The sequence below is a fragment of the Carcharodon carcharias genome, chromosome 8 (assembly GCF_017639515.1).
Source record: "Carcharodon carcharias isolate sCarCar2 chromosome 8, sCarCar2.pri, whole genome shotgun sequence".
Taxonomy (NCBI): domain Eukaryota; kingdom Metazoa; phylum Chordata; class Chondrichthyes; order Lamniformes; family Lamnidae; genus Carcharodon; species Carcharodon carcharias.
Window position 1 is genome coordinate 161,707,632 of NC_054474.1, and position 27,995 is coordinate 161,735,626.

Here is a 27,995-nt window from a genome sequence, read left to right on the forward strand (position 1 = left end):
GTTTCATAAATAGAGGTATTGAGTGCAAAAAAAAGGGAAGTTGCACTGAACAGTAGTTCCTAGAGTACTGTGCCCAGTTCTGGCCACCACACTTTGGGAAAGATGTGAAGGCCCTTGAGATACGTAGGTTTGTTAGAATAATTTCAGGATTGAGGAATTTTAGTTCCAAGTTAGGTTGGAGCAGGAGAGGTTTTTCTCCTTGGAGCAAAGGAGATTGCTAGGAGATGAGGATAAACTGTTTCCATGTGTAGATGGTACAAGACATAGAGGATGCATTTCAGGTTTTGAGCAAGAGTTGCAAGGGTGTTGTGAGGAAGAATTTTTTTTTATACACAGTGAGTGGTAATGACCTGCTGTGCATGAGTGTGGTGGAAGCACCTGAAGGAAGTAGACTTTGTGCCACGGAGATAGAGCGAGGGAATGGGATTGTGGATTGGTCGACAGAGAGCCAACAAAGAAGAGAGCCAACAAAGATGTGATGGGCTGAATTGTTTGCTCTGTGCTTTAAATGACTGAACCCAAATTGAGCCAAGGGACCTCACTAGAGCAGCACAGGGAGCTGAACTCTTTATCTGATTGTTGCATACTTGACCTGTGAACACTGGGTATCTGAAATGGGAAGAGTTCCATTCCCTATTTCCAATAGAAAACATCCTGTCCCTTGAATGCAAAGATGCATAGAAAAATAGGAGGCCTAGTGGTTTAATAGGTCAATTTGAAAATTCAAGTTACAGAGTTGGCTGCAATATTTAATGGGTAAATGTTCATCTTTTAACTGGGAAATGGCTCTGCTGTTGCAAATAAGACAGTGGCTGAAGAGGTAATGCAGCCAACCAACAACTTTGCAAATGATCCCCCAGGGTTATTAAGAGCCACTGCTCCTAGATTACAACATGTAATGAAGATATCTTGCCTAGACCCATACAAATGGAAATTTGTAACTTCATTATACTAACCAAGGAGTGAACAAGGACTTAAGTAGATTTGATATGAACTGAATTCCAATAAAATGCTGTAGGAATGTACTGAAGGCTACACTTTGATTTTCCTGTTGGGTTTATGATCAAAGCTCCTTGAAAATGCTAATTTAGCCAGCTATTTCCAAACCAAATTACTTTAATCTGTAGTTCTAACCACTGTGACACCAATCATAACCTAACAAAAAAAAATTGCTTTGCAGAGGGATGAATTGCTGGCTGAAATGAACGTTGGAGTTCTCAAGTTCTGAGATTCCAGTGCTGAACTCAACAACGTACTCTCTTTTTACTTAGTTTCTCCTTTTTACTTAGTTCTGTTGACGAGTCATACGGACTCGAAATGTTATCTGTGTTCCTCTCCGCAGATGCTGCCAGACCTGCTGAGTTTTTCCATGTATTTTTATTTTTGTTTTGGATTTCCAGCATCTGCAGTTTTTTGCTTTTAACATTCTCTCTTCCATTTCTAAGCTTGACCTGAAACGAACTCCAATTTTTCACCAATTGTTTGAAGTGGAATACATGTCTCCTTGAAGGGGTATTTAAGATGACTTGTGTATTTTTGCTTAGAAGGAATTATCTGAAGATGATAAAGCAAAGCAATTAACAGAAGTTGAATATTTGATATTTTCTAGGAATTGTGACTGAAATGAATATTTTTACTAGTGTGGGAAAAATGCAAAGTATCTGCAAAACCTGGGCATCCTTTAGCTTATCCTAGTTAAATGGAACTTGGTACTCATCAATTAAAGTAATTAGAAATTTGTGTATAATTAAAAGTCATGTAGATTTTAGGTAATTTGACTCTTCCATCACATTTAATATTTAAACATTGTTTCTAAAGCAAACATTTTCCTGTTTGGACTATTCATCTCAACATAAATATAAAATCAGTGTTAGACTATGCATCTAGCCTATTCTAAGCTGTCATCTTGTCTGTGTCACTTTGCTCAAGTCTCCAATCAATTTTTCACCCACCCCTGTCCCCTACCATCAATCACTGTCTTGCCCCACTCCTTTTATCCTCGCTGTGTTCTCACATCTCCTGGTCTCCTCTGTTATCTCTCACAGTGTTATTAATGCACAATTAATGTGACTTCCCAAATGCCCTGTTGGTAGGAGGTCGTTGTTGGTGATTTAAAATATGACTGTTGCTGAGTTGAATGTGAGACAAGGTTTTAGTCATTCTTTTAAGAGCATGTAAACAGAGAGGGAGTTTATAATGTGACATGCAGAACTGTATGTTAAAATATGTTTGAATTGAATTTGTTTAGGTGATGGTTATCTTTTTGTGGCTATTTGTAATGGGGTTATTGACACAAGGCTGAGAAACTGTTAGTCCAGGAAGGATAGGTGAAAATGAAGGTGCGTGTATTGTATTTGAGGCTGTATCAAATGATTCATACCAAACATTAGATAGTTAAATAGTGCACACCAAGTGCTGTGAAAGTTTCTACAATTTGTGTTTTGAAAATTTAGTATAGACTGGTTAATAACTGGGACTGTGGATTGCTTATTGGTATATGCCTCCCCCCCCAAAAAACACCGATGACAACATTTGTGTAGTAATGCCTGCAGTGCAGTTTGCTTCTCATTGCAGTAGTTAGTTTTGATGCTTGTTTCCAGATACCATTCTGGCTGTGCCATGTGATTCATTGTGTACGGTGGGGTGAACTGCATGCAGTGAATCAGTTGGCACAGTCAGACTGCAGTGAACCCAGTTTTGTGGATGCATATAAAAATGCCAACTGTATTTTTCCTTTTTATGAATAGTAAATTAATCAGTGATTCTAATGTCTGCTTATATTTGCTGGAATATTTTGTGCAGAACTGTTGAGGTAACAATATAGTAGAAAAAGTGTTCAACAATGTTTAAATTAGAATATCAATTTTTCCTATATAAAGGTCTTTCTAACAGACAAGCCCAGAGCTGTGTGAGAAATATGTCCAAGAACTTGCCACACAACTACCTTGAAATGCAGTATATGGTGACTTATTGGAAATGCTGAAGTGTTTACATCACTATATTTCAATACAGTACTGTCTTCATTCTTCCTACTAATGTTGCCATTATGCTTACTTGTACTTCAGTTGTTCTTAATGATTGTGCTACCAATTGAAGCGGTTCCTATCATCACTTATCCATAGTGAATTATTGCTGAGATGGTGGTCAGAACTAATTGGTAGCCAGGAGCAGGAACTTGATAGCCTGATGTAACCTGATGAAGAGAGAAAGGCGGGAGTGGCAGAGAGCACCTGGGATGGATGGGAAAAGTACTGTTGGTCAGTAGGGATTGTGGAAAATGTGGCTCTGTCAATCTGCTGCAGGAACCTGGAAATAAATGTTTGACCATTTAGCTCCATGGCTGACATGTGTTTCAACTTGATTTATCTGATTTTGTTCCCTGTTCCTTGGTACCCTCATCTACTAAAGATGTATCAGTCTTGAGTTTTGAAATTTTCGGTCTTCTGATTGGAGAGTTCCAGAATTCTACCTACCACCCTTTGTGAGAAATGCTTCCTGATTTCACCTCTAAAATGGCCCAGCTCTAATTTGAAGATTCTGTTACCTTTAGTCAAACAAACAAAATGTTGGAAGCTAGCTCCCTATTTAGAATGAATGAATTCAGTGGATTATTTATTCAATGTCTTGCTTAGTGCAAACAATATTTTATATTTAAACAGCTAGGTTGTCTTTTAGACATGAATGTAAATCTTCATTTGGTCATCCTTACACTTGCTGAAATACTAGTGACCACACTAGGGTAGTGAACATTTTTTTAAAAAGGTAATATTTTATTTTATTAAAAATTGCATTATGCAGAATGAGTTTTTGGTTTGTCTCAAATGTTTTGTGGTTTATGCATAGAATTGAGAGCATTCAAATATTAAGTTAAGATTTTAGTTCAATTGACTTAAATGTACCAAGCAAGTTGCAAGAATTGTTTTATCTAATCAAGGGCAAATGGAGTGCAGCTGAATAACTGAGCGAAGACTTGGACTTTGGTGAGAGGGGAGTTTTAAGTGTTAATTTTGTTAAATTTTCCTCTTAAAACCTAATCTTGTGCGTAGCAGTAACTGGAAAGGACTGTGTAAGCAGGCTAAGTTCGCCCTTGCAGTTTAGACAGGGTGAACTCTTTCTCAGCTGTAGGAGTCGAGTAGTTAATGAGCTAACTTTGTTGAATCTGGTTACTGTAGCCCCAGTTCAGTTTACTATAAATTCAGGGTTCTTTAGTACAGCCTTGGCAAACGGAGTGCAGCAGACTAATTGAGTGAAGACGTGGAGCTTGGTGAGAGGGGAGTTGTTCGTTTTTCCCCTTTCTATCTTTCTCAAACCATAGAAATTGGTTCTTGCTCTACGACAGGGAAAGGAGCTAGCTGTTTGGTGAGTATCTGGTAAGTTCTATTCTATCCCTAAGGTTTAAAATAGTACACAATTTGATGGTAAAGCTAATAGAAGATACAAGAAAGCAAATTTTCTGCTGGTTGGAGTCATACGTTGCACAAAAGAAGATGGTTGTGGTTGTTGGAGGTCAGTCATCTCTGTCCCAGGACATCACTGCAGGAGTTCTTCAGGGCAGTGTCCTCTGCCCAACCATCTTCAGCTACTTCATCAAAGACCTTCCCTCCATCATAAGGTCAGAAGAGATGATGTTCACTGCGCACCATTTGTAATTCCTCAGAAATTGAAGCAGTCTGTGTCCATATGCAGCAATACCTGGACAACATTCAGGCTTGGGCTGATAAGTGGCAAGTTACATTCGTGGCAGGTGATGACCATTTCCAACCATCTTCCCTTGACGTTCAACAGCATTACCATCTCTGAATCCCCCGCTGTCAGCATCCTGGGGGTTACCAGAAACTGAACTGGGCTAGCCATTTAAATACTGTGGCTACAAGAGCAAGTCAGAGGCTAGGAATCCTGTGGTGAGTATTTTCCTTCCTGACTCCCAAAGTCTTCTTCATTGACCAAGGCAGAAATCAGGAGTGTGATAGAATAGTCTCCTCTTTCCTTGATGAGCGTAGTTCCAACAACACTCAGAAATCTCAACACCATCCAGGACAAAGCAGCCCACCTGACTGGCACCCTATCCACCATCTTCAACATTCACTCCTTCTACCACATGCACAGTGGCAGCTGTGTGTACCATCTACAAGATGCACTGCAGGAACTCACCAAGGCTCCTTTGAAAGCACCGTCCAAACCTGCAACTCCAACCACCTAGAAGGACAAGGACAGCAGGTGCATGGGAACACCACCACCTGCAAGTTCCCCTCCAAGCCACACCATCCTGACTTAGAAATATATTGCTGGTCCTTCACTGTTGCTGGGTCAAAATTCTGGCATTCCCTAACAGAACTGTGGCTCACCACCACTTTCTTGAGGACAATAAATGCTGGCTTAGCCAGCGATGCCCTCATCCCACAAAGAATAAAAATAAATGTGGGCATGAACTGTTTTATTGAGGAGTTGTGAATGGAACTGAACCGCCTGTAAACATCCCCATTTCTGACCTTGGCCTGGGGCAAAGACCATTGAAGTAGCTGGAGATGATTGGGCTGAGGACACAACCCTCTAGGACTTCTCCCTCATGGTCGTCCAGCGATTGTAGTGATTGGCCTCTAACAGCCAAAAGTATCTTACCTTTTGGCTGGGTATGACTTGAACTAATGCAAAGTTTCTCCCCTGATTCCCACTGCCTTCAGTTTTGCTAGAACTCCTCAATGCTGCACTTGGTCAAATGCTGCCTTGCTGTGAAGGCCAATCACTTTTCCCTTACCTGGAGTTCAACATTATTGCTCATGTTTGGACCAGGGCAGTAATGAGGTCAGGAGATGACTCACCCAGCAAAGTGATGGAAGGTGTGTGGCTTATTGATAAGTGATTTGTTTTTTGTCGATGGGACCAACTCTTGTTGAGTCTAGCCTATTAATTTAAGCACGTTTTTTTTGTATGCTCACCCCAAGGGGCCAATTTATGCTTGGCCTCTGTAGGAGCCTCTGGGTTGCTATACAGTTTAGAGGCAACATTGGACAATATATACCTGGGGAAACCTTTCTCTTTGGGTAGATGCCAGTGAGCTGTACTGGAACAATTTGGTTAGGGGTGTGGCTAGTTCTAGAGCACACCTTCAGTACTGCGAGGATATTGTCGGGTCCCATAACCTTTTCTGTATCCAGTGTGCTCAGCCTTTTTATCCCATGGATTGAATCAAATTGGCTTGAGGCTAATCTTTGGCGCCCTTGAGAGGATGCAGAGTTGGATCACCCACTCTGCATCTCAGGCTGAAGGTGATTGCAAATACCTCAGGCTTTTCTTTTGCACTTGTGCTGGGATCTGCCTTCATTGGAGGTGGAGTTGTTTATGGAGCTGCCACAGCCTCCTGTTAATTATCTGCCATTCATGACTGGATGTGGCAGACTGCAGAGCTTTAATCAGATCTGTTGATGGTGGTATCGCTTAGCTTTGTCTGTTGTTCATCCTGCTGCCTCTGCATGTAGCCTGGTGTAGTAGCTTCCCCAGATTAATGTCTCATTTTTAGTATGCCTGGTGCTATTCTTTGCCACACTCTTCTACACTAATTGAACCAGGGTTGGTCCCTTGACTTGATGGTAAAGATAGTGAGGAATCTTCTGGACCATAAAGTTACAGGTTGCTCTAGTAAATGTCCTGTTTTGAATTGCTAGGTATGTTCTGCATCCATATCATTTAGTGTGGTGTGTAGTGTCTCAAGCTGATGGACGGTATCCCCTGAAGATGGGCCTTCATCCTTGCAAGGGCCACTTTTGTCAATATCATTGTGGGCAGATCTGTCTGATAGATTGGTGAGGGTGAGGTTAAGTAGATTTTTCCCTCGTTGGGTCTGTGGCAGGCAGTTAAAAAGCCAGTTAAGTGGCTTCAGGACTCAGCCAGCGCTTGTACTACTGAATGACTCTTAGTGATAGATAATGAAAGTTCCCACCCATGGTATGCTCTATATCTTTGCTATCTCATTGCTTCTCCCACATGGTGTTCAGCATGGAGCACTGATTTAATCAGCTGATGGAGAGTGGTGGGTGGTAATTAGGTTTCCTTGCCTGTGTTTAACCTCATACCAGAACTTGCAATGCTGCTAGCCAAGCTGTTTCAGTGCAGCTCCAACACTTGCATCTACCTGGCAATGTGGAAAATTGCCCAGCTAAGTCCTGCACACAAAAAGCAGGTCAAATCCCAACCCAGCCAATTACTGCCCCATTAGTCGACTCAATCATCAGTAAAGTGATGGAAGGGGTCATCAACAGTACTTTTCAAGTGGCATAACCTGCTCACTGATGATCAACTTGGGTTCTTCCAGGGCCATTTGGCTCCTGACCTTATTAGAGTCTTGGTTCAAAATTGGGAAAAAGAGCTAAACTCCAGAGGTGGTGTTAGAGTCGACTGCCCTTTGCATCAAGGAACCCTACCAAAACTGGAGTCACTGGAAAGTGTGCATTTGCGTGTCTGTCTGTCTGACTGAAGCAGTCCATGTCCAAATGCAGCAAGACCTGATACCATTGACCAGGACAAAGCAACCTGCTTGATTGGCACCCCTGCCACGAACACTCGCTCCCTCGACCACTGATGCACAGTGGCAGCAGTGTGTAACAACTATAAGATGCACTGCAGGAACCTACCAAGGCTCCTTAGACAACACCTTCCAAACACACGATTGCTACCATCTAGAAGGACAAGGGCTGCAGGTGTATGGGAGCACCACTGCATGGAAGTTCTTCTCCAAGCCACATGCCATCCTGACTCACAGGGTCAAAATCCTGGAACTCCCTCCCTAACAGCACTGTGGGTGTACTTACAACAGATGGACTGCAGCAGTTCAAGAAGGCAGCTCACCACCACCTTCTCAAGGGCAATTAGAGATGGGCAGTAAATGCTGGCCTAGCCAGCAGTGCCCACATCCTGTGAATGAATAAACAAAAATTGAGTCACTTCATTGGGTTCTGAGCAACTATTGACTTTGTGTCACATCCTCTGAACTATCACTGTGCTGTCACCTTTTGGGTTTCTTGCCTTTGGGACATGACATATCCAGGGTGATTATGGAGGATGGAACATTGGCCGTAAATTGTGATTCTGCGAGTATGACTTTTGGATTGTTTCTTAACTGTGGGGTTGGTTATGGGATGGCTCTCCCAATTTTGACAAGAGTCTGCAGATGTTAGGAAGACTTTGCAGGTGTGTTTGCCTAGGTTAATGCTGGATGGTTCATTTGCTTTTACCTTTTTTTATTCTGTAGAGATTTTGATACAATTGAGCAACTTGTTGGGCCATTCCAAAGGGCGGTTGAGAATCAACTATGTTGCTGTGGGTTTAGGGAGTCAGAGACTAGGATAAGAATGGCAGATTTCTTAAAGGACATTAGGGAAGCACATGTGTTATTATGACAATCATTAGTTTCATGGTCACATTTTACTCTTTTTATTCCAGATTTAATTGGCTAAATTTAAATTCCCTATCTGCCTTCCTGGGATTTGAATTTCCAGATCAAAATTCAACCCCTTGAGCTCCCTCCCCAAGGAAGTGTGATGTACAATTAATGCACATTAAGGATCAGGTTTCTTGTGCATTCCTCTGCTGAGGAAAGGACTGAGTGGTGGGAGTGGTACAAGGTTTTTTTTAAAAAAATCAACTTCTCTGTCAGTGTAGGGATAAACTATTGTTGGTCTCTATTACATTGTACATAAGAAATTTCATAAATTCAATGTACACTGACCAACAACAGCTCTGCAAGGCTGTTTATCTGGGTACATAATGGAACCATGGCACACTGGATTTTGGATGCATCTATTGATTCATTTTTTTTCCTTTTTTTTTGTAGAGCCAAGATGGCCACTGCACCATACAACTATTCCTACATCTTCAAATATATTATTATTGGTGAGTGCATTTGTTTTGAATTTTAGGCTTAATTCCTAGCACTTTATAAGGTTCATAAAGTAAGTGCCCCCATTAGAGCAAATAAAAAGGACGCATAGAGCGCAAAATGAGTTAAAGTGAGGATTATTCCAATATAAAACTTAAGTCGTGGAAATTTTTATCTCATTATTGTCCGCCCACGCATACTCCCATGCAAGTGTTGCCACTTGCTGTTTGTTTCTGTTCATGCAACACTTTTAATGTGGTTAAAAATTAAGCTATAAATTGAATGGATCTTAAAAGGAAAACCAAATGAAAGCAGAAGTCTTAAATTAAACATTAATCTAGATGTCATAAATGATTCTAGAAGTGGCATGAATCTTTCCTCTTATTTTCAAGTTTGTGGCTTCCAGCATTTGTTTAGGCTGGACCAGTACAGCACCAAGAGTTTACTGCACTGCCAATGTTGAGATGAACCATTAAAATTGGACCACATCTGTCATAAAAGATTCCCTTGTGCTATTCGAAGAGAAGCAGGAAATCCTCCCTATGTCCTGCTCAACCTTTCATTCAACTGATACTATCAAAAACAAATCAACTTTTTGTTTCCCTTGCTGTTTGTGGGGCCATGCAAATTGCCTACATAAAGTACATGAAACACTTAGGTGTTTAACAGACGTAATGGCTGGGAGTTTCTGTTTTTTAACAAATCTCAGAGCCCATGTAACAAATTTCACCATAGCAAACAGAAACCATATTTTAATTATTAGAATTAATAGTGGGGTGAAAAGCTGAATTTACATTTAAAAATTGGCTTGTTTGTTCACTCACTGAAAATTTCTGGTCAGGTTATTTTGAAACCAAAAGTTGAAATGCAATCATCACCAGTTTTACATGGCATGATTTGGTATTCTTCAGGAAATGGATTTTAGATTTCATCATATCATAAAATATTTTTAAAAATATAGCTAGCAACCATTTAAGAAACAGCCATGATGTTGGAGGCTGAAGTGTTATTTAATTTTGGAAAAACTTCCTTTTTAAACCAGTAAGCTTTTGAAGTTTCTGATTGAAATCCAGGCGAATGCAAGTGTTGATATTTTGGTTTCTGTTTTTGTAGCTCAATAACGTAGGATAGCACATAATTCTTGCCAGTAATTCCAATGTATGCTGCTGTTTATTTTAAATAGTTTATTTGAAATAAGTGTCTAAAATATGGTGCATTAATCATGTGCTTCCAAAATTTTATGCTTCATACATAATTGCGTTTTGCAGTGCATGTTCACACAGCACTATGCAACTAAAGAAGACGAGCAGAATGTCTTGATCCAGGCTTCAGTACAGAAAGGGTATACTCCCAAGTAACATTTACATTATTTAATAGTATGGTTTAGTGTTGTCTTGCACTTTGTATAGCCTTTATTAACCAAAAATAATGACCCTAAGATATATTGCAGCAATATAATGTCTAATAAATCAGAACAGGGAATACTAGATTGAATTTATGTTGTATTTTGTAAATTTATCTGAGGTGAGGATAGAAAATTCTGGAGTTCAGCAATGTGGTGCATGCTTCAAGATAATAACCCTGAGCGAGTAATTCCGTTTTGAAGCTGGAATAGAAGTTTCCCAGAGTGAACTTCTAAACTGCAAAGCGTTTCTAACTAGTCTAGAACAAAGGTGGGTTTTATTGTCCAAAAACTGCAATTTGGAATATTGACTTCTGTTTTTCACAAGATTGGCAAATAATTTGGATCCATGAGCTGTACCATAATATTTTGAGCCTATCATTGCTCTATATAATCTAGAATGACTTCAGTATTGAATTCTCAGACATGGCTTAAGCTAACAGTGACTTGAAGAAAGAACTTGTACTGCGCAAGTGATTTGGACCTGGAATGCAGTTCCTGAATGTATGGTGGAGGCAGATTCAATCATGGCTTTTAAAAGGCATTTGAATAAGAACGAGAAAAGGGAATTTGCAGGGTAATGGAGATGAAATGGGTTATGTAGTTTCTTTGGTAGATATTGCACTAAATGAGCAAAAAAGTATTCCCCACTAGTACATTCTGTGTAAAAAGGAGTGTATGTATGTTGGGGGGGTGGGGTGTGGGGGGACAGAAGGTGGAATTTGGTGGTGGTCCTATACTTTGTTGGGAGGGGGTTTGTCTTTAAATGCTGCAACTCAGCCAAGTTTTATGCAAATAATGCATGGCAGTCATGAGTCAGAAATTCACCTTCTGCTTAACCAAATGAGACTGTAATTCCAAAACCTACAGGAAAGTCCAGTGATTTAGCTGAACTTTGCTTTCATTCCAACGCGATTTATATTCAGATCAGACACTATTGTGTTTGGAATGACCTTTACTAATTTAAACATTAAATGCACCAATAACACTTTTTGTTACTTGAAATCCAAGCTGAAATTTTGTAGGGCTTCTGGCTAAATCCCTGTCCTACATTCTTTCTAAGGGATTTACTAGCAGATGACTTTGGAATAGAAGCAGAAAACTGGAATTCCCAGAAAGGATGACTGACTAGGTTTAGAGTAAAAAGGGTATGACAAGGCAGCTATATGAATGTCATTGTATTTTAATGTTGACTTTAATCCTTTTTACAATTGATCTTAACATTTCTTTTCACAACAGGAGACATGGGTGTTGGGAAGTCATGCTTGCTTCATCAATTTACAGAAAAGAAATGTAAGTAAATGCCCTGAAAATCAATTGTCAAAACACGAGACTGAATGTTCTATACTGAACTATGGCTGTTGAGTTACTTCCAAATATTAACTCTAGCTTAATCCAGCGCCTTAACCTCCAACTTTATGTATTGAAATCTGGTTCATATTTTTGTATCCTGTTTAAAACAAGGGGTAGTAATGGTATCACAGCACACTCAAAAATAATCCAAAGCTGAGATTTCCCAATATGTGCTGCTGTCACTATTTGTGTCTGCATGCAGTTAGGTGGAAATTAAATAATTCTCTCATTTTATAATTGAAGAAAAGTCTCTCACCAGAGTGCACCATTATACACACACACCTACTGCAATACAGAGCATGCAAAGCTAGTGTGCATGCACAATAAATGTTGTAATAAAGTTGCTTTTCATTGTGAATGCTGCTGTTTAATCACACAAATATTGATATGTGCCAAATTCCAGCTGTTGAACTCTTGTTGCAACACTGAATCAAGTCAGCAGCTCTGATTTAGTAATGACCAATGATCTATTTTTCAATCCATCACTCAAAACAGGATTTGAACCAGACCACAAGTTGATCTGCTAACTCTCAGCTCCTGTTCTGTAATTCCAGACATCCATTACCCATCATTGAATTGAAAATCTAAGTCTCGAGGATGAAAAGATTTTTTTTACATGAAAAAATCATAAATCCCAAGAAGTGTCTCTCCTTTTGAAACCTGATTTCACCAGAATTTTACTTGGCTCAGTGTTGGCAAACTGTCACGAGGTTGAGTTCAACCCCTTCTCCAAGACATAAGCACATAAACTTGGTTGACATTTTTGGTACAATATGGTGTTCTCTTTTGGATGAGATGTTAGTCAGACATTATCTGTTTATAAGGGGACATGAAAGATGTTGTCTCCAAATTCCCACCTTGGCTAATGGCTCTAAACAGGTTGGAGGTAGTTTATTCATTTATTAGTGAGACCGTGTGATGGGATAACAAGTTTTAGATTTGTCCGCCTGCCTGCCATCCACTTTGAGTTAATTTGAAACTTCCAAAATGTAATCTTATAAATTATCATGCAAAATCCAACGATGACTGTATTGTTCTGTCTAACATGTCTCAAAAAATGTTAATCAGCTGGTCATTATTATTTACTTATAAGTTTTTTTTTAAAGTTATTTTTGTTTCTAGGTGCCCTTTGAAGAGTTCTATAGAGGATTACATAGAATATAAACTATCTGTTTATCCACTGTACTTGATTGTTACAGAATAATTTCAACCAGTTTGTTTTGATTCTTTAGCCTTAGTACATCCTGAAAAATAAAGGATATCAAATGGGAAAATTGAGTTCATGTTGTTTGACCAGTTGTCATGTGCATGCACCATTCGACTGAACCTTGATTTAGTGCTTTAACTTGTTTGTTCACCAGAGATCATGTCGTGATAAGCAATTGTTCTTTCAAATATCTGACTCAAATATCTCAGCATGTCTTTTGCATGAGCTTTTGCATGTAATTTTTCTTCCCACTCTGAAATGAGAGTTTTTCTTAACAAACATCTGAGCACCATCAGGTTGAGTTAAATTATTGTGGGAGACTCATTATTGATGGCATGATGTTTAATGCTGATCTGAAAGAATGCTGTAATTTACTGTGAGGTGCAGGCCTGATTTGGAAAGCAAAGTGTGCTCTTTGATAATGTACTTTGACAGAGGAGCTGCATTACAGCTGACATTAAGTAATGGTTGCTTCGCCCAATGTTATATTGGTATGCAGAACAAGACCGATCTCCAAGTGGGGAAAGAAACTATTGTAAAGCATGAACCATGCCAATAAAATAAGGAAAACAGATACTAAATCAGTTTTTTTTGGTTGTAACATATTTCCACCCCGCCCTCCTGCACAAGACCAGAAACTTATGCTACTCAAACCTCTGCCAATGCCACAATGAGTTGGCTGCTGATCAACTTCATTTCTCTCTCTGTCCTACCCCCATCCTTCCCAAAGTGGAGATGAAAGTCGATTCCACCGAACACCTCCTGAGACAGCATGCACCATTCGACTGAACCTTGATTTAGTGCTTTAGCTTGTTTGTTCACCAGAGATCATGTCGTAATAAGCAATTGTTCTTCCAAATATCTGACTCAAATATTTAAAATTTAATTGGTTTCATAACTTTTCTTTGCAAATGGTAACAATTTTCTTTGCTGAGCTGTCGGTGAGTGCAAGTAGACTTCATACACAAAGTGAATGGAGGTGTCAAAGGGTGTGTTAGCTAGTATTGCTGCTGTAATTTGCTGTTGCCTCCAGAGTTGCTGGAGATGAGGCTTAGGAATGGGTCATATTGCAGAAGTAGTTGGAGAAGCAGAAGGAATCTTGAATTTGTTCATGTATTATAAAGGAACTTTGAAAACAAGACTTTATTTATATATTGTATGCACTTATTTTCCAAACCACCGACAACTCACTTTACTCTAGAAACCTGCTGGGTGTGTCTCATTTAACATGTTCAATTTCGGTGTTATGCTTTATTACATGAGTGGGGGGAAGATGAGCATTGCATAATATGTTGAATAGGTACATTTAAAAAAAAAAAGAATTCATGTAGAATCTTAACCAATTGCCTTTAGAATTGGATACATCGAATGCACTTCACTAATTTAGATTTTTTTTAATGGTTTTAATGATCCACTGACTTGGGCTGCTATCTTTTCTAATGTTCCTCTGTTACTGGCTGCTAACTTGGCATAAAGGTGAGGCAGCATTCATTCCTTGCTATTCCCCACCTCTCTCTCTTTCTTTCTCTCTCCTCTTGCCCCGAAAAGCCAGGTACTACCCTGGCATGTGCTACGAGATCTCAAACTGAAGAGGAGAAATTGAAGAATTTCAAGGTTTAATCCTAAACCTTACTGTTTTTGGATGCCTTGTATTTTTATTTTCAATTCAAATTTTGGAGGAAAGATTATCGTACCTTTTGAGGCACCTAAAGCCTGACAAATTTCCTAACTGTAGTTTGATGCAGACACCAGAGGAAGGGTTAGGAAATCTACTGTGTTTAAAATGTAAAATGTGTTATGCATCAGCATATACACACCAAAACTAGAATGTCAGAGATTCGGTGTCACCCTTTCAGTTGAGGGCAGTGTGCAGAGATGACTGAAGTCAACTTTGTAAACTTTCAGATTGAAAATGAGTTGTGATTTTAAAGAAGTGTTTCAGAATTAGGCGGTTAGTATATATTTTTTTAAAAAAAACTCTGGTGATAGAGATGCTTCGCCATTTTAAATTAATAAAAGTTTTTTTCCAACCTAGTTATGGCTGATTGTCCCCACACGATTGGGGTAGAGTTTGGAACCAGAATAATTGAAGTTAGTGGTCAGAAGATCAAGCTTCAGATCTGGGACACCGCTGGCCAAGAGCGGTTTAGGGCTGTTACACGAAGTTATTACAGAGGTGCTGCTGGTGCTCTCATGGTCTATGACATCACCAGGTAATTATACAAAACCATTCTTGATTTTACTATTGAAATATTGGGTTCCAAATGGTATTTGCCACAGATGAAATTAAGTGATTTTAATGCTGTACGTAGTTTTCTGAAAGAATTGTAACTAGCTTCACCTTGAACAGATTTTATTTTCAATTGTGATGTATAGTTTTGATATGCTAATCCAGTTTTCCTGTTGATTGCTGATGATGTTGGTTAAGACATGACTTCCTGAGGAGCGTGTCAAAATTTTCAGTGGGTTTCCAGTTTGAGCACTGATACTTTATTAATCAAAATGCAAGCAAATCATCAAGTATTGTTAGAATTAGACTTTTCTTCTCCCTTTCTGTTTTTTTATTTATTCTCTCCTATCCCCATTCATACTGGAGGATAGAAAAGCCTTGGGCAAAGGCTGCGTTCATGGATGCTGTCCATTCTGCTCTCACATCAGCTGTTGCAAGGCATAGCAGTCGCTTTAGCATAGCACTTAATCTGATTTGAGGATGAACTAAACTCTCATGGAGCTGGTATATTCAAGTATTGGTAGCTCTGTCTAGATCTACCCAGAGGTACCTGGAATGTGAAGAGGTTTTAATCCAAAGGATGCATGGAAATGATTTCCATAGACACTAATGGACATTTTTTTCTGCATTCTTTCATGGGGATGTCGGCATCACTGGCATGCCAACATTTGTTGCTCATCCCCAATTGCTTTTGAGCAGAATAGCTTGCTAAGCCATTTCAGAGGGCAGTTAAGAGTCAACCACATTGCTGTGGGTCTGAAATTAGATCGGGTAAATATTGCAGATTTCCTTCCCTGAAGGACATTAGTCAGTGATAGTTATTAATTTATTAGCTTTATATTCCAGATTTATTAATCGAATTTAAACTCCACGAGCTGCCATGGTGGGATTTGAACCCAGAGCATTAGTCTAGGCTTTGAAGTTACCAGTCTAGTGACTTTACCACTATGCCACTGTCTCCCCTTCTCTAATTGATTAAGAAATGGTTCCAGTAATTTTTAAAAACAAAACCAAATTTCATACTTAAATTTGTGTGCATTGTTCAGTTTGAATATCTGTGATTCATTCATATTGCCATTTTTCTCATCTGTGTCTACTCCCTTCCACTTCAGTGATTTGGAATACTGTTAAGAGGTCAGGATAACTTGCCCACCTTGGCATTCTTCATTGAGTCTAGACAGTAAGTGTCAAGCCAGTGGTTAGGCTGAAGGCAAATCCAATCCTTTTGACACATGACACTTTAGGGGTTGATGGTCAGTGCTCAGGAGCAGTGATCCTGACCAATTTTATTTTCTAGGTGTCCTGAGATCCATTGTAATATTGCCTCTGTCCTTGCTTCGGCCAGCTAGCTCAAAACTGATCGGATCCTAGGACCCTAATTAGTTAGTGCAGCTGTGCTTGCAAGTCATATAAGTGGGGCAGTATTTTTTTAAAAAGTACAGAAAAGCTAAAGCTGTAATATAAGTATTTCATTTTGACTTGTGACTGTATTATGCTATAAATCAATGGGGTGATTTAAAATCTGATGCTGAAGAGGCCAGAATTAAAGGAGAGCCCATATCTTGGAAGGTTGTGGCACAGGAAGAGATTTCAGAGATAAGGTTGAGGCCATGGATGGATTTGAGCACAAGATGAGAATTTTAATACAGAGGCTCATGTAGGTTAGTGAGTGCAGGAATAAAAGAAGAATGTGAATTGATGTGGGTTAAGACTTGAGCAGCAGAGTTTTGTATGACCAAGTCTTTGAGGATAGAATATGGAAGACCAGCCAAAAGTGCATTTGAATAGTCCAGTCTAGAGGTAATGAAGGCATGAATGAAGGTTTCATCAGCAGATAAGCTACAGCAGACAGTGTTATGGAGGTAGAAATGGGCGACCTTAGTGATGGCACAAAAATGAGTCCAGAAGCTCATCTTGGTCAAATGTAGCACCAAGATTGCAAACGGTCTGGCTTAATCTGACTGTTGCCAGGGATGGAATCAGTAACTAAGAATGGAGTTTGGAGCAGGATCGAAAGCAATGGCTTTGGTCTTCCCAATATTGAATTGCAGGAAATATCTCATACAGTATTGGACGTTGGATAAGTAGTCTGATAACTTAGCAAGAGGAAGACTCGAGGTGGCGGTGAGGTAGAGCTAAGTGTTATCAGCATACTGTGAAATGCCTCCAGTTTGGTATGGCATGCATGGTGTGAGGAATAAATTTCATGATGCCTCCACTTTACGCAGTGTGCATGATTACTAGCTACAAGAGGTAACCCTAAAATCTGTATGTGTTAGGTAATTGGCATTAAATCTCACTTTTTTGAATGCTAAAGCAGAGATTTATGAAATTCTCCTTTTTAAATTCATGTTGGATGAGAGAGCCTGCATATATTAACTTTTAAATGCCTTCTCTTACAGCATTTTAAACATGCTCTTGAGATATGAAATTGAATAATGCTTGTGTATTAATTGTAATCTCCCTGTATTTTTTTTCTAGGAGAAGTACTTACAATCACCTTAGTAGCTGGCTTACAGATGCAAGAAATTTAACTAATCCAAATACTGTAAGTTAAGTTAAATGGCTTGGAAAAAGGTGTGCGTGTTATGGCTGTATCTCCCTCCTCAGTTTTTAGTGTTAGCAGCCTGACAATTTTATTTAGGGTACTTCATTCATTATAATCTGAAACCTGTACCATTCGTTGTTTTCCTACTGAATAGCATAGTCCAGACTGCTAATGATGATATGCAGTAATACTAAGTTTTGCTTTGTCTCCCGTTGATCTGGAAAAGGAAATGTTAAAACTTTTTATAGACTAAACTGGATGTTTATGTGCAGTTAACTGACTTGCAGAAACAAAGAACTAGAGCAGATATGATGGTATACACAGTAATTTGCAACACCTCTAACTTGGGCAGTTGTTTAGTCTGTTGTCCCAAGTCTTTGACAAACTCTTGAAATGACCCTTGTCTTATTTAAATAGCTTCCAATTGAATTCATTTAGTTACGCAAAAGGAGTGCTGAAAACTCCTTGTATGTTAATTATATTTCAGGAGTTGGCTTCTATGTTTATGCTCTGATAAAATTCACTTGGAGTCTGAGTCTCCTACCAGACTATGAAAAATCGATTTGGAGTTTAAGCAGTTGGAAGGTCAGGTCCTGGAATCTGAATTAAAAGAACAACATAAAAGCAGTTCAAGATTCTTGTGCTTTATTTGTTCAATTTTCTTTAGTAGACAACTTTTGGTGAGCTTGAAATCATCTATAGTTGAAGTTGATAGGCCCATCCCAACAAATCTTATGAAACCAAATAATGGGGTATGTTTTAAGCAGCCTGCCATTGGCACAGAAAAATGAGGATGCATTTGAATCAAACATTGAATAAATTTAGTTTTCAATCAGTCAATTCTAAGAAATATTAATTGTAGAAGCATTGCAAGCTAAATTTTGAGGTCGCCAAAAGCTCTGGTGACAGAACATTGATGAATCTCCCTGTCCCAGATGTATACTGTAAACTGCAAAATTAATGTTATCTGATATTAATTAGGAAATATTCATGAACTTGCAACTGATCATTTTGGCTGCAGGAATGTGAAGTGTGTACTTTTTTACAGTATAGTAATACTACAGCACTGCTTTTTTTTCCTGTTTCTAATCAGGGCTTCTGTTTAAACCCACTTTTTTTTATCAAGGCAAAATGTTAACTAAGCAAACCTATAGTTTATAGTAAAACCACTTTGTTTGTGCAGCATTCAAATCAACTTGGGCAGGTTAAAATGAGCCAGTGGAAAAATTGGCATTCTAAAATATTTACTTGGATTTTTTTGTTCACACAGGTGATTATTCTTATAGGAAATAAAGCAGATCTTGAAGCTCAACGAGATGTAACGTACGAAGAAGCCAAGCAGTTTGCTGAAGAAAATGGTAGGGTCCCTGGCTGAAGAATATCTTGTTAGCACATTGATTTAGTTTTGAAAAAAGCAATAGGTGGCTTCTGTGGAGGGGTACTAAAATTCAGTAACACGATCTGAATAATTCCTCTGGGCAAGAGGAACAAAATATGAATTGCTTCACAATTCTCAATCTCCTGCCAAGGAAAGACAAAATATCTCAGTTTGGGTGGAGCTGAATGGTGGGGAGTCTGAATGGTGTCTGCTGTCCGTGTCTCAGTTTAATAGAATATATTTCACTTTCAGTGACTTTTATGTTGACTATCATTACAGATAGGTCTGAATTAATAAAAATTCATAGCTGTCTTCTCATTACCACTGGCCTACTTCAGTGGGTTGGAGTGTTTTTGTGCTGTGCCTTTTAGTTCCCTTCAGGCTGGTGTCCTCTCTATCCGGGTATATCTTTAATACGTTGGTGTTGTAGTGAATTTGGGAATCTAAAAGTAGTCCAGGTTTTATTTTTTTTTTGCCTTTTTCCTTTTCAGTTAATTTACACAACATTGTGCGTAAAAAGGGCTTGCCCCTTGCAAAAGCATTCCCTGCTCCTTCACATTGCAATTCTTCCTTTCAGCTGTTATCAGCTATAGAAAAGGGACTATAATGAACTGATGTCTTTCTTGTCATCTTCTGGTTCTAAATGTTGGACTTTGTATGTAGACTAAAAGTTGTAAAATTCCACTGACTAGTTAATTTGCAGTAAAGAAAGCTATTTGGCTCCTGCACCACGGTATAAATTACATCAGGCCTAAAAAGAGAGGAAATGAACATAGTGGTTTTGTAACTCATGGTTTAGGAAGATGGCAGTTTGATATTAAAATGGGATGGGAAGTTATCATTAGTTTCAGGAGCAGTTATCCCATTACTGTAGTTCAAATGTTTAAACTTTGAACAATTTTTTTAATACACCTATGTCAAGGAAAATGTGAAAGCTCACTAACTGTTGTGATGCAATAATGAATGGGTTAAGAAAGCTTTAGTTTTAGAGCCTTTCTAAATATGGCTTTTCCTGCTAAAAGAAATTTATCCATTGGACACTGAAGTAAAGTAACCAAGTATGTCTAAGAAATTTTGCCCACTAAAGAAATTGAACGATTTTGGGATTATCTAGGGTTGCTTGTCCACAGTTTATGTATTTAAAAAAATGTTGGTTCTGTGTCATTCTCTAGCACCATATCATTTATTTCAAAATCTGGTTATAATTAAATCCAGACCCTGAAGCAGAACGGCTAGTGAACAGTATATGCTCAGAATATGAAATTTAGTGAAATTTTCCACTGTATCAAGCTATAGAATGTAAAGTGACAGGTTTAAATGTATTCCATTGATTTTTGCTGAATAGACGGAGGCTGTTTGGTCCTTGTATGTGCCAGTTCTATTGCTGGAACAATCCAAAACTAATCTTTTATCTTTGACTTAGTCAAATATTTAACCAGTTTTCTCCTTAAATGCATTGGCCTGCCTGAACCAGAAGATTCCACGTTCCTAAAAATCCTGAGCATAAAAACATTTATTTCAACCTCTTGTAAGATTTTAGGGGCCTTTGCATCCCTTTTATGGCAGGAACAGACTTGGCAGCAAAGCTTTGTTGAGAATTGAATTTATTAAGACAAAGGGTAAGTTTATCAATTTCTCCCATAATTACTCAGATAAACAATGTCAACAAACTTGGGTGGCATGGACCCTCATCAAGACATGGACAGCAAAGCACACTTTCTTTACATTCTATAGTTTGATACAGTGGAAAATTTTACTAAATTTCATATTCTGAGCATATACTGTTCAGTAGCTTTTCTGCTGCATGGTCTGGATTTAATTATAAACAGATTTTGAAGAAATGATATGGTGCTAGAGAATGACACAGAACCAACATTTTTTAATACATATACTGTGGAATCTCATGCTTGACGAGCAACCCTAGATAATCCCAAAATCATTCAATTTCTTTAGTGGGCAAAATTTCTTAGACATACTTGGTTACTTTTACTGCAGTGTCCAATGGATAAATTTCTTTTAGAGGGAAAAGCCATATTTAGGCTCTAAAACTAAAGGTTTCTTAATCCATTCATTATTGCATCACAACAGTTAGTGAGCTTTCACATTTTCCTTGACGTAGGTGTATTAAAAAATTGCTCAAAGTTTAAACCTTTGAACTACAGTAATGGGATAACTGCTCCTGAAACTAATAACTTCCCATCCCATTTTAATATCAACTGCCATCTTCCTAAACCATGAATTACAAAACCACTATGTTCATCTCTCAGCTTTGGTCTTTTGGTCTTTGAGTCTCTTTCTCCCTTGTCTCTTGTTTTGTTCTAGTCTCTGGATGTTTTTTCTCTGCACCATGTGATTAAAAAGGATCTCTCACTCTGGCTGTTATTTTATTAACCCCTCTCTCACCCCTATCATCATGTGCCCTGTGTGTGAGGACACTTTAGTTAAACCAACCAAGAACAGTTTGTGGCTGTTGCTGATTTTGCATATTTACTTAAGTAATGTCCTTTGTATTTCAATACTTTTACATGTTGTGGTTCCTTATCTGGTGGAGACACCTCCATTTAATTCTTGCACAAGCAGACAGCCTTCAAGCTCTTGAGCTTCTGCTGCAAATTTTAAAACTTGACACAAACGCCCAGAATCCCACTACCATGGCTTCTTTTCTATACTGTACCCTAGTTCTAAGTTTTCCCACTTTACTATTCTAAGAAGAAGAGTGTTTCATAAAGCCATGTTCATAAACAACAAAGCTAGATGTTAGTTTTAACGTTTTAATATTCTTGTTAGTAATCTAATAATACTCTCTTCACCGAATGCATTCACTCCCACCCAGAAGAAGCAGCCTGTTCCAGTTTATTTTTATCAATGCTGTTTTCATAATTTTAAAAACTCCTGTTGAATCTGTTTGTGGAAATATCATAGTTCCAATATCTCTGCTCCCTCACCATGTAACGATGGTCTCCCAAGACAAGCCCTATTTCGAGCTATATCCTGATGAATCTATGCTCACTAAAGTTTATTGTTGGGATGCTCAAAATTGTATTCAGTAGTGAACCAATATTACATACAAATTTATCATGCACTGCATAGCACCTATTTATCAAACTCTATGCTATTGGTCATTTTTCATGGCTTTGACTATTTGAGGTTAGGTTATCCACACCTGCCATGTGTTTCCCTGAGTATTGGCTCCTATTCCTCACCTGCATTCTCAATTGAATGTCTCACATTATGTTCATATTAAGTTTGCATCAGCCCATTCCAATAGCCAGTCTGTTCATGTCTTTGCAGTCCATCACTGTTTCCAACCCTCTCCCACTTCATGTCATCAGCTAATTGAGATTAAGTTCCCTATGCTGATGTCCATATATTAATCAGAAGTGGTCTCTGTGGTACCCCATTTCCAACTCTTCTCCAATCCAAACAACGTCCATTTTATTCTAATATCTATTCTTCCGTGGGATATGAGCATCACTGGCAAGGCCAGAATTTATTGCCCTTGAGCAGGTGGTGAGCTGCCTTCTTGAACAACTGCAATCCATGTAGTGTAGGTACACCTATAGTGCTGTGGGTAGAGAATCTTGTTTATAATTTGTCTTGTATCACTGGTGTGGCTAGTATTCACTGTACTGCAAGTTGGTCCACTTAAGAAATGTTTTGTGGGTGGCGACAAAGCTCTTGTTATCAAGAGAGCAAAGCCACCACTTTGTAACCACACTACAAAGCTAAACTAGTAATAATGTGGGGTGCTGTTTGGCAGGTGCACTCTCTTCCACAAGAAATGACCAGTACAAATGGAGTCTAATTTGTAACCTTAAGTTTTTTGTAGGTAGAATTTCCCTGCTTCTGATATTTCACTTTATTTTACTACAGGTCTGTTATTCCTTGAAGCAAGTGCAAAAACGTAAGTCTCCTTCATCACATCCATCACTGGGGACAAAAAAACTTAGCTCATGGGCATTTGTGAACAATTCATCTCATTCTGATAGTTGTTTGGCAGTACAGAACTTGAGTATTGCTGAAAAAGGAGACTCTTTTTGTCGAAGCTTTTCATCTTGCACTCATTAGGACAATTTGCAAAAAAAAAATACCAATGTCAGGGGAAACAACATATTTATAATTGAAGAGTGCTGGGTTGGTTAGTAAATGCACTAGTTGATGGTGACTGGACAGTTAACAGCCATACCTAATGCCCCTAGAAGGGCAAGGTGGTATCTCAAAAATTTGAGCAACAGGTGAAGCTAGCTGTTTTATTTATTCATGGGATGTGGGCATTACTGGCTAGGCCAGCACTTATTACCCATCCCTAATTGCTCTTGTTCAGAGGGCATTCAAGAGTCAACCACATTGCTGTGGGTCTGGAGTCACATGTAGGCCAGACCAGGTAAGGAAAGCTGATTTCCTTCCCTAAAGGGCATTAGTGAACGAGATGGGTTTTTACAACACTCGGCAATGGTTTCATTGTCATAATCAGACTTTTAATTCCAGATTTTTATTGAATTTAAATTTCACCACCTGCCATGGTAGGATTCGAACCTTGGTCCCCGGAGCATTGCTCTTGGTCTCCGGAGTGCTAGTCAGTGACAATGCCACTATGCTACTGCCTCCCCTTTCACGTTGCTATTATGTAGTAGCAACGCGAGTGGTATTCGCCACTAGCCGGATGCTGCAGTCAAGCCAAAGACATTCTGCCTATCACACAAATGAGTAGTGTGTCTGAATTTTGATACCAGTGAGATGCTAGGTATGTAGGCGGTACGCCCCAAAGACTGGCGTATCGTATCAAACAGCATGTCTTTTCTGCTGTCTGCAACAAGGTAAGGACCGTCCCAACCAGCCCGTGCTTGCAAAACTCAAAACACAGTGCCCAACATTAGATGCAATTCCACAATTGAACAACGTTTGTTCAGTAATCCTTAGTATGCTAAGAATTACGCTGACAACCAATTCAAGGAAGTCAGTTGGGCTTGCAGTTTGGCACATTTATGTGCACTGGAAGCTACACAGGACCCTGTTCTTTACAGATGGAACGTGCACACACTGCACCTGTTTCAGCTGAACAAAATAAGTGACAGCCATTCGCTGGTTCATTCCGCAGGCCAACATCTTGACCGATCAGTCGAGCTGTCTGATTTAAATTTCAAACAATGCTTGGCAGTTAACTGTCAGTCTCCACCAACATGTGCATTCTCCATGGCAATGCCTCTACCAATCGGAGCCTACTTAAAAACCAATCTGCACTCTCTTCTCATACAGTATAAATGTCGTTTCCCCCAACATTGGTATTTTCTTGCGAATTGTGCTGCTTTGTGCAAGGATGAAAAACTTTGACAAAAAATGTTTTTTTTTTGGCAATAAATCTCATGCAATATAGCACAGCCTCTATAAAATTGATCTGTTCCTTAAATTCTGCTCCATTCAAGAGAATCCCTGCTCGTTTTATTTATTTTCCACGTTGGGAAGAACTTTATGTACTTGATGACTTTGCCAGGGTAAAGTATTTGGGCTAGATTTGTAAACTCAGCAAGTAACTGAATGACTCTGCGCTCAGGAGGTTTCGGGCACTGCACACAGTGCCTTGCCAGATCCATATGTGTATCTTCAATCAGGGCTGCTATTCAGCTTGATCTCATTGAACAATTTTTTTTTAAAACTGTACCTTATTTAAAAATATAAATGTTAGGGGGAAATTAAAAATGCTAAAAGAGAACACTAAGAATTTACTGAAGAACACTTAAAATCTCCAGGCAGACATGGCTGCTAAGCATATTGAGAGTTGACGATTACCAGATGAACATTGCACAGCCTTGAGAGTCAGGCTGAAGACACAAGGAGGACATAAAATAGATTGTGTACTCCCCTCTCACATAGGGAAGGGGCAGTTGGTTTTAGGGAGGACGTACAAATACAAAGAGAGGGCAAAGTTCTGAATTATGAGAATTAAGGTCTTTGTGTACTTGTTTTAATTTTGATTGGATAATATAATAACGTATACACCCTTTAGAATAATTGGTTAGCAAAATCACATGTTTATGTACTCAGTAGGATAGTTTTAACATGGCACCTATGTGTCGGTTACCGATTAGATGTACTCAAATGTATTAAGAAAAAGTACAAAAGTAATGAAATGCAATCAATCTGGGAGCTGGGTCATTCTTAGGAATGATTGCGGCTCCCTTGCATATGCTTGAATAAAACCGGTGAAAGGAAGCCTCTGTGGTCGCTGTTTGATCGGGGATTGTAATTTCTCCTCTTCGGCTGGTCTATGTTGGATAGATGGGAATACCCTCTTCAATAAATAACGCCTCCTTTTGTTCTTTTTAGAGGTGAGAATGTTGAGGATGCATTCCTGGAAGCTGCCAAGAAGATCTACCAGAACATACAGGATGGCAGCCTGGATCTCAATGCTGCTGAATCTGGAGTACAGCACAAACCCTCCGCTCCTCAGGGTGGTCGACTAATCAGTGAACCCCAACCCCAGAGGGAAGGCTGTGGCTGCTAGTGATCTTTAGCCAGCCAACCTCTTGACCTTTCACACCTTTCTCTTGTGTCTTTGTCAAAGCAGTATTTCTAGCTGCCTCCTCGTCTGCTGATAATCTGACAGGATAAATTTTGCTGCTGTGACAACAGTTTAACACGATGATAAATGGCTCTTCGCTAAACCACCGTAGATATTTATCAGGTTACAAGGAAAATGAGTAGAGTAATAAAACCTCCTGCATGGAATTTAGAATTGAAATATTTTCTTACTTGTTCTTGTGGTAGTTCCTCATCATCCCTTGATCTGTGATCTGACTTCAGTGCCCCTGTCAGCTAAACGTCATGCTGACATTGCCTAATTCAAACTTCTCCCTCACAGGGGCAATAGACATATCCTTGCCATTCATTCAAAAAAAAACTGTACAGTTAAAAACCCTCCTGTTCTGCCATACAACTGTTGTCTATGCTGTTCAAAGTTACTGATGGGTTCTTTGACTGTGAACCAACATCCAACTCAAACTGGATAGGGTGTCTGTAATGTGTAGAGTGTGCTTGTTGCTGTTCATAAGATCCCCACCCAGTTACATGTTTTCACGGGGTTCTAATTCCAGCTCTTTGTCTTAACCTTGCACAGGGAAATGGCTATTACTCATCTTTCCCTCTTAAGACGCAAACGAAGGCTTTAGCGTGCTTTTTGTCATTTTATTCTTTACATTTATTAACATACGTAAATATGTATAAAATTTGAAGGAACCGAACTAACATTTAAATACATCTGTGTGTATATGATTTTAATGAAGAAACAAATTGATCACTGGCACTATAAGTACCAGTTTGTACAGAACAATCTAAGAAACCATGTTGCCCCTTTAAGCACAGAATAGATATAATCACATTTTAAAAAGAAACAAAACAAGCAGTACTTTAACACTATTCGAGTTTCATATTCTCTTGTCTTGTTCCATCATTGCACTGTGGAAAATCTCTACCGTTTAATAATCCCGTTGTTGTGCAATCGACTGTAATGTTCTCTGTAGATGTCTTGCATTTATGGCTGTATTTACTGCCTTACATCATTCAAAAAAAAACAACTGGGTGTATGAATGCAAACCTGTGCTTTTAACTCAACACATTTGGGTGCAATTGTCCTTGATGAACTGGATAGCCAAATTTCATTCAAAAAGCAGACTTTATGGGAGATTTGTTTATTTTTAAGAATTTTGTTCACTGTATTAAACACTTTAGGGTAGGGTGATTCTGACCTAACTTTCAAGGGATGAAAGTAGATTACATTTCAAATGGTGATTCAGCACGTTTGCCTTTGGCAGCATAATTGCGGTTAAAATGCTGATTAATGATCTGCATATACAGTTGTGTATAAAATGGGTCTGTACTGTTTAAGCATTATTTCGATCAAGAAATTAAGAATAATGTTCAAAATCCCCATAATATGACACGAGCAGTTGAAAATCCCCTCACCCTTGTAGAAAAATGGGATCCTTTACAGAAGTGCTGTGGGAAGGCCAAAACTGGAATCTGCAATACAGGTATATTGAAAATTTTGTCAATTTGTACACTGTCCCTTGCTTGTAGTGTGTTGCTATTAATTTTAAGAATGAGGCTTTTTGTTGAGTATATGGGAGTACTGTCAAAGGCAATATGGTTAGGAGTCTCTTGTGTTGGTTACAATGTTAAGCCTTTGCTTTAGTGAGGTGTTGCCTGGGGACCACAGCCTGCAGATACAACATGCAGGGATTTGACAAGGTGTTTCATTCTAAATTTGCTAAAGTTTGCTTTAGTTATTAGGTGGTATGAGATCTGAACTACTCTTGAACAGCTTACAGTAGGTATTGTTTATATCTGTGACAGAAAATTACTTTGAACTGCTGTACCTTTCATTTGATGGAACAAATGCTATTAATCTGAATATTTGTAAATAAAGTACCTGTATCTAGTTAATTTGTCCTTGTACTCTTTTTAAGAATGTAATTACATATGATCCTCCTGCCTCTACACAGTTGTTAATTGGCATTCCTTAATGTGGCAGATGAGCTAGATGTGGCAGTGCCCTGGCAATGCAATGTATACTTGAAAGTACTTTGAAAAGAAACAGTTCATGCCAGGTTGAGTTGTAGCCAAATGGCACTGAACTTGGGATTTGTGGAATAAATGATGGAAGTTGGCAAACCCTCCTGAGTTGCCTTTTACTTTTTTTGAAGAAATCTTAAGTATCAGTTTGGGGAAAAATTTCGAATGTTGTGTAACTTGAATTTTTAATGTACAGTAAGAATCTGGAGCAAAGTGGAAATGCAGACTTGGAATATTTCATCCATGTTTTTCAATGTTAAAAATAGCAACTTTCTGTAGGACTAGTGGTCCTGAAACTTGTAAAACACTGCAATTGTGGCATTTTAACTTTGCTTTTCTAATGTTGCATCTCCAAATATGGAATGGTGCTTCCTTTAGTATTAATAAATCACCAGGTATTTTTTGATCAGGAGGTAACCAATATTGAATTGCATTGT

At 38.8% G+C, this 27,995-nt stretch overlaps 1 protein-coding gene across 3 annotated transcripts in view; it reads left to right on the top strand.

Moving 5' to 3' along the window:
* Positions 1-27,657, top strand: part of LOC121280940 (ras-related protein Rab-14) — a 36,235-nt gene extending 8,578 nt beyond the window's left edge. For 2 of the 3 annotated variants that reach the window (XM_041193393.1, XM_041193394.1), the window contains 7 exons: positions 8,828-8,886; positions 11,514-11,567; positions 14,870-15,047; positions 17,546-17,612; positions 18,883-18,970; positions 22,864-22,894; positions 25,315-27,657. In XM_041193393.1, coding sequence (XP_041049327.1) covers positions 8,835-8,886; positions 11,514-11,567; positions 14,870-15,047; positions 17,546-17,612; positions 18,883-18,970; positions 22,864-22,894; positions 25,315-25,492 — 648 coding nt within the window. In that variant the 5' untranslated portion in view covers positions 8,828-8,834 and the 3' untranslated portion in view covers positions 25,493-27,657. The remainder of the gene's footprint in view (positions 1-8,827; positions 8,887-11,513; positions 11,568-14,869; positions 15,048-17,545; positions 17,613-18,882; positions 18,971-22,863; positions 22,895-25,314) is intronic. The other variant, XM_041193395.1, reaches the window with a different exon arrangement.
* The last annotated feature ends 338 nt before the right edge of the window (positions 27,658-27,995 follow it).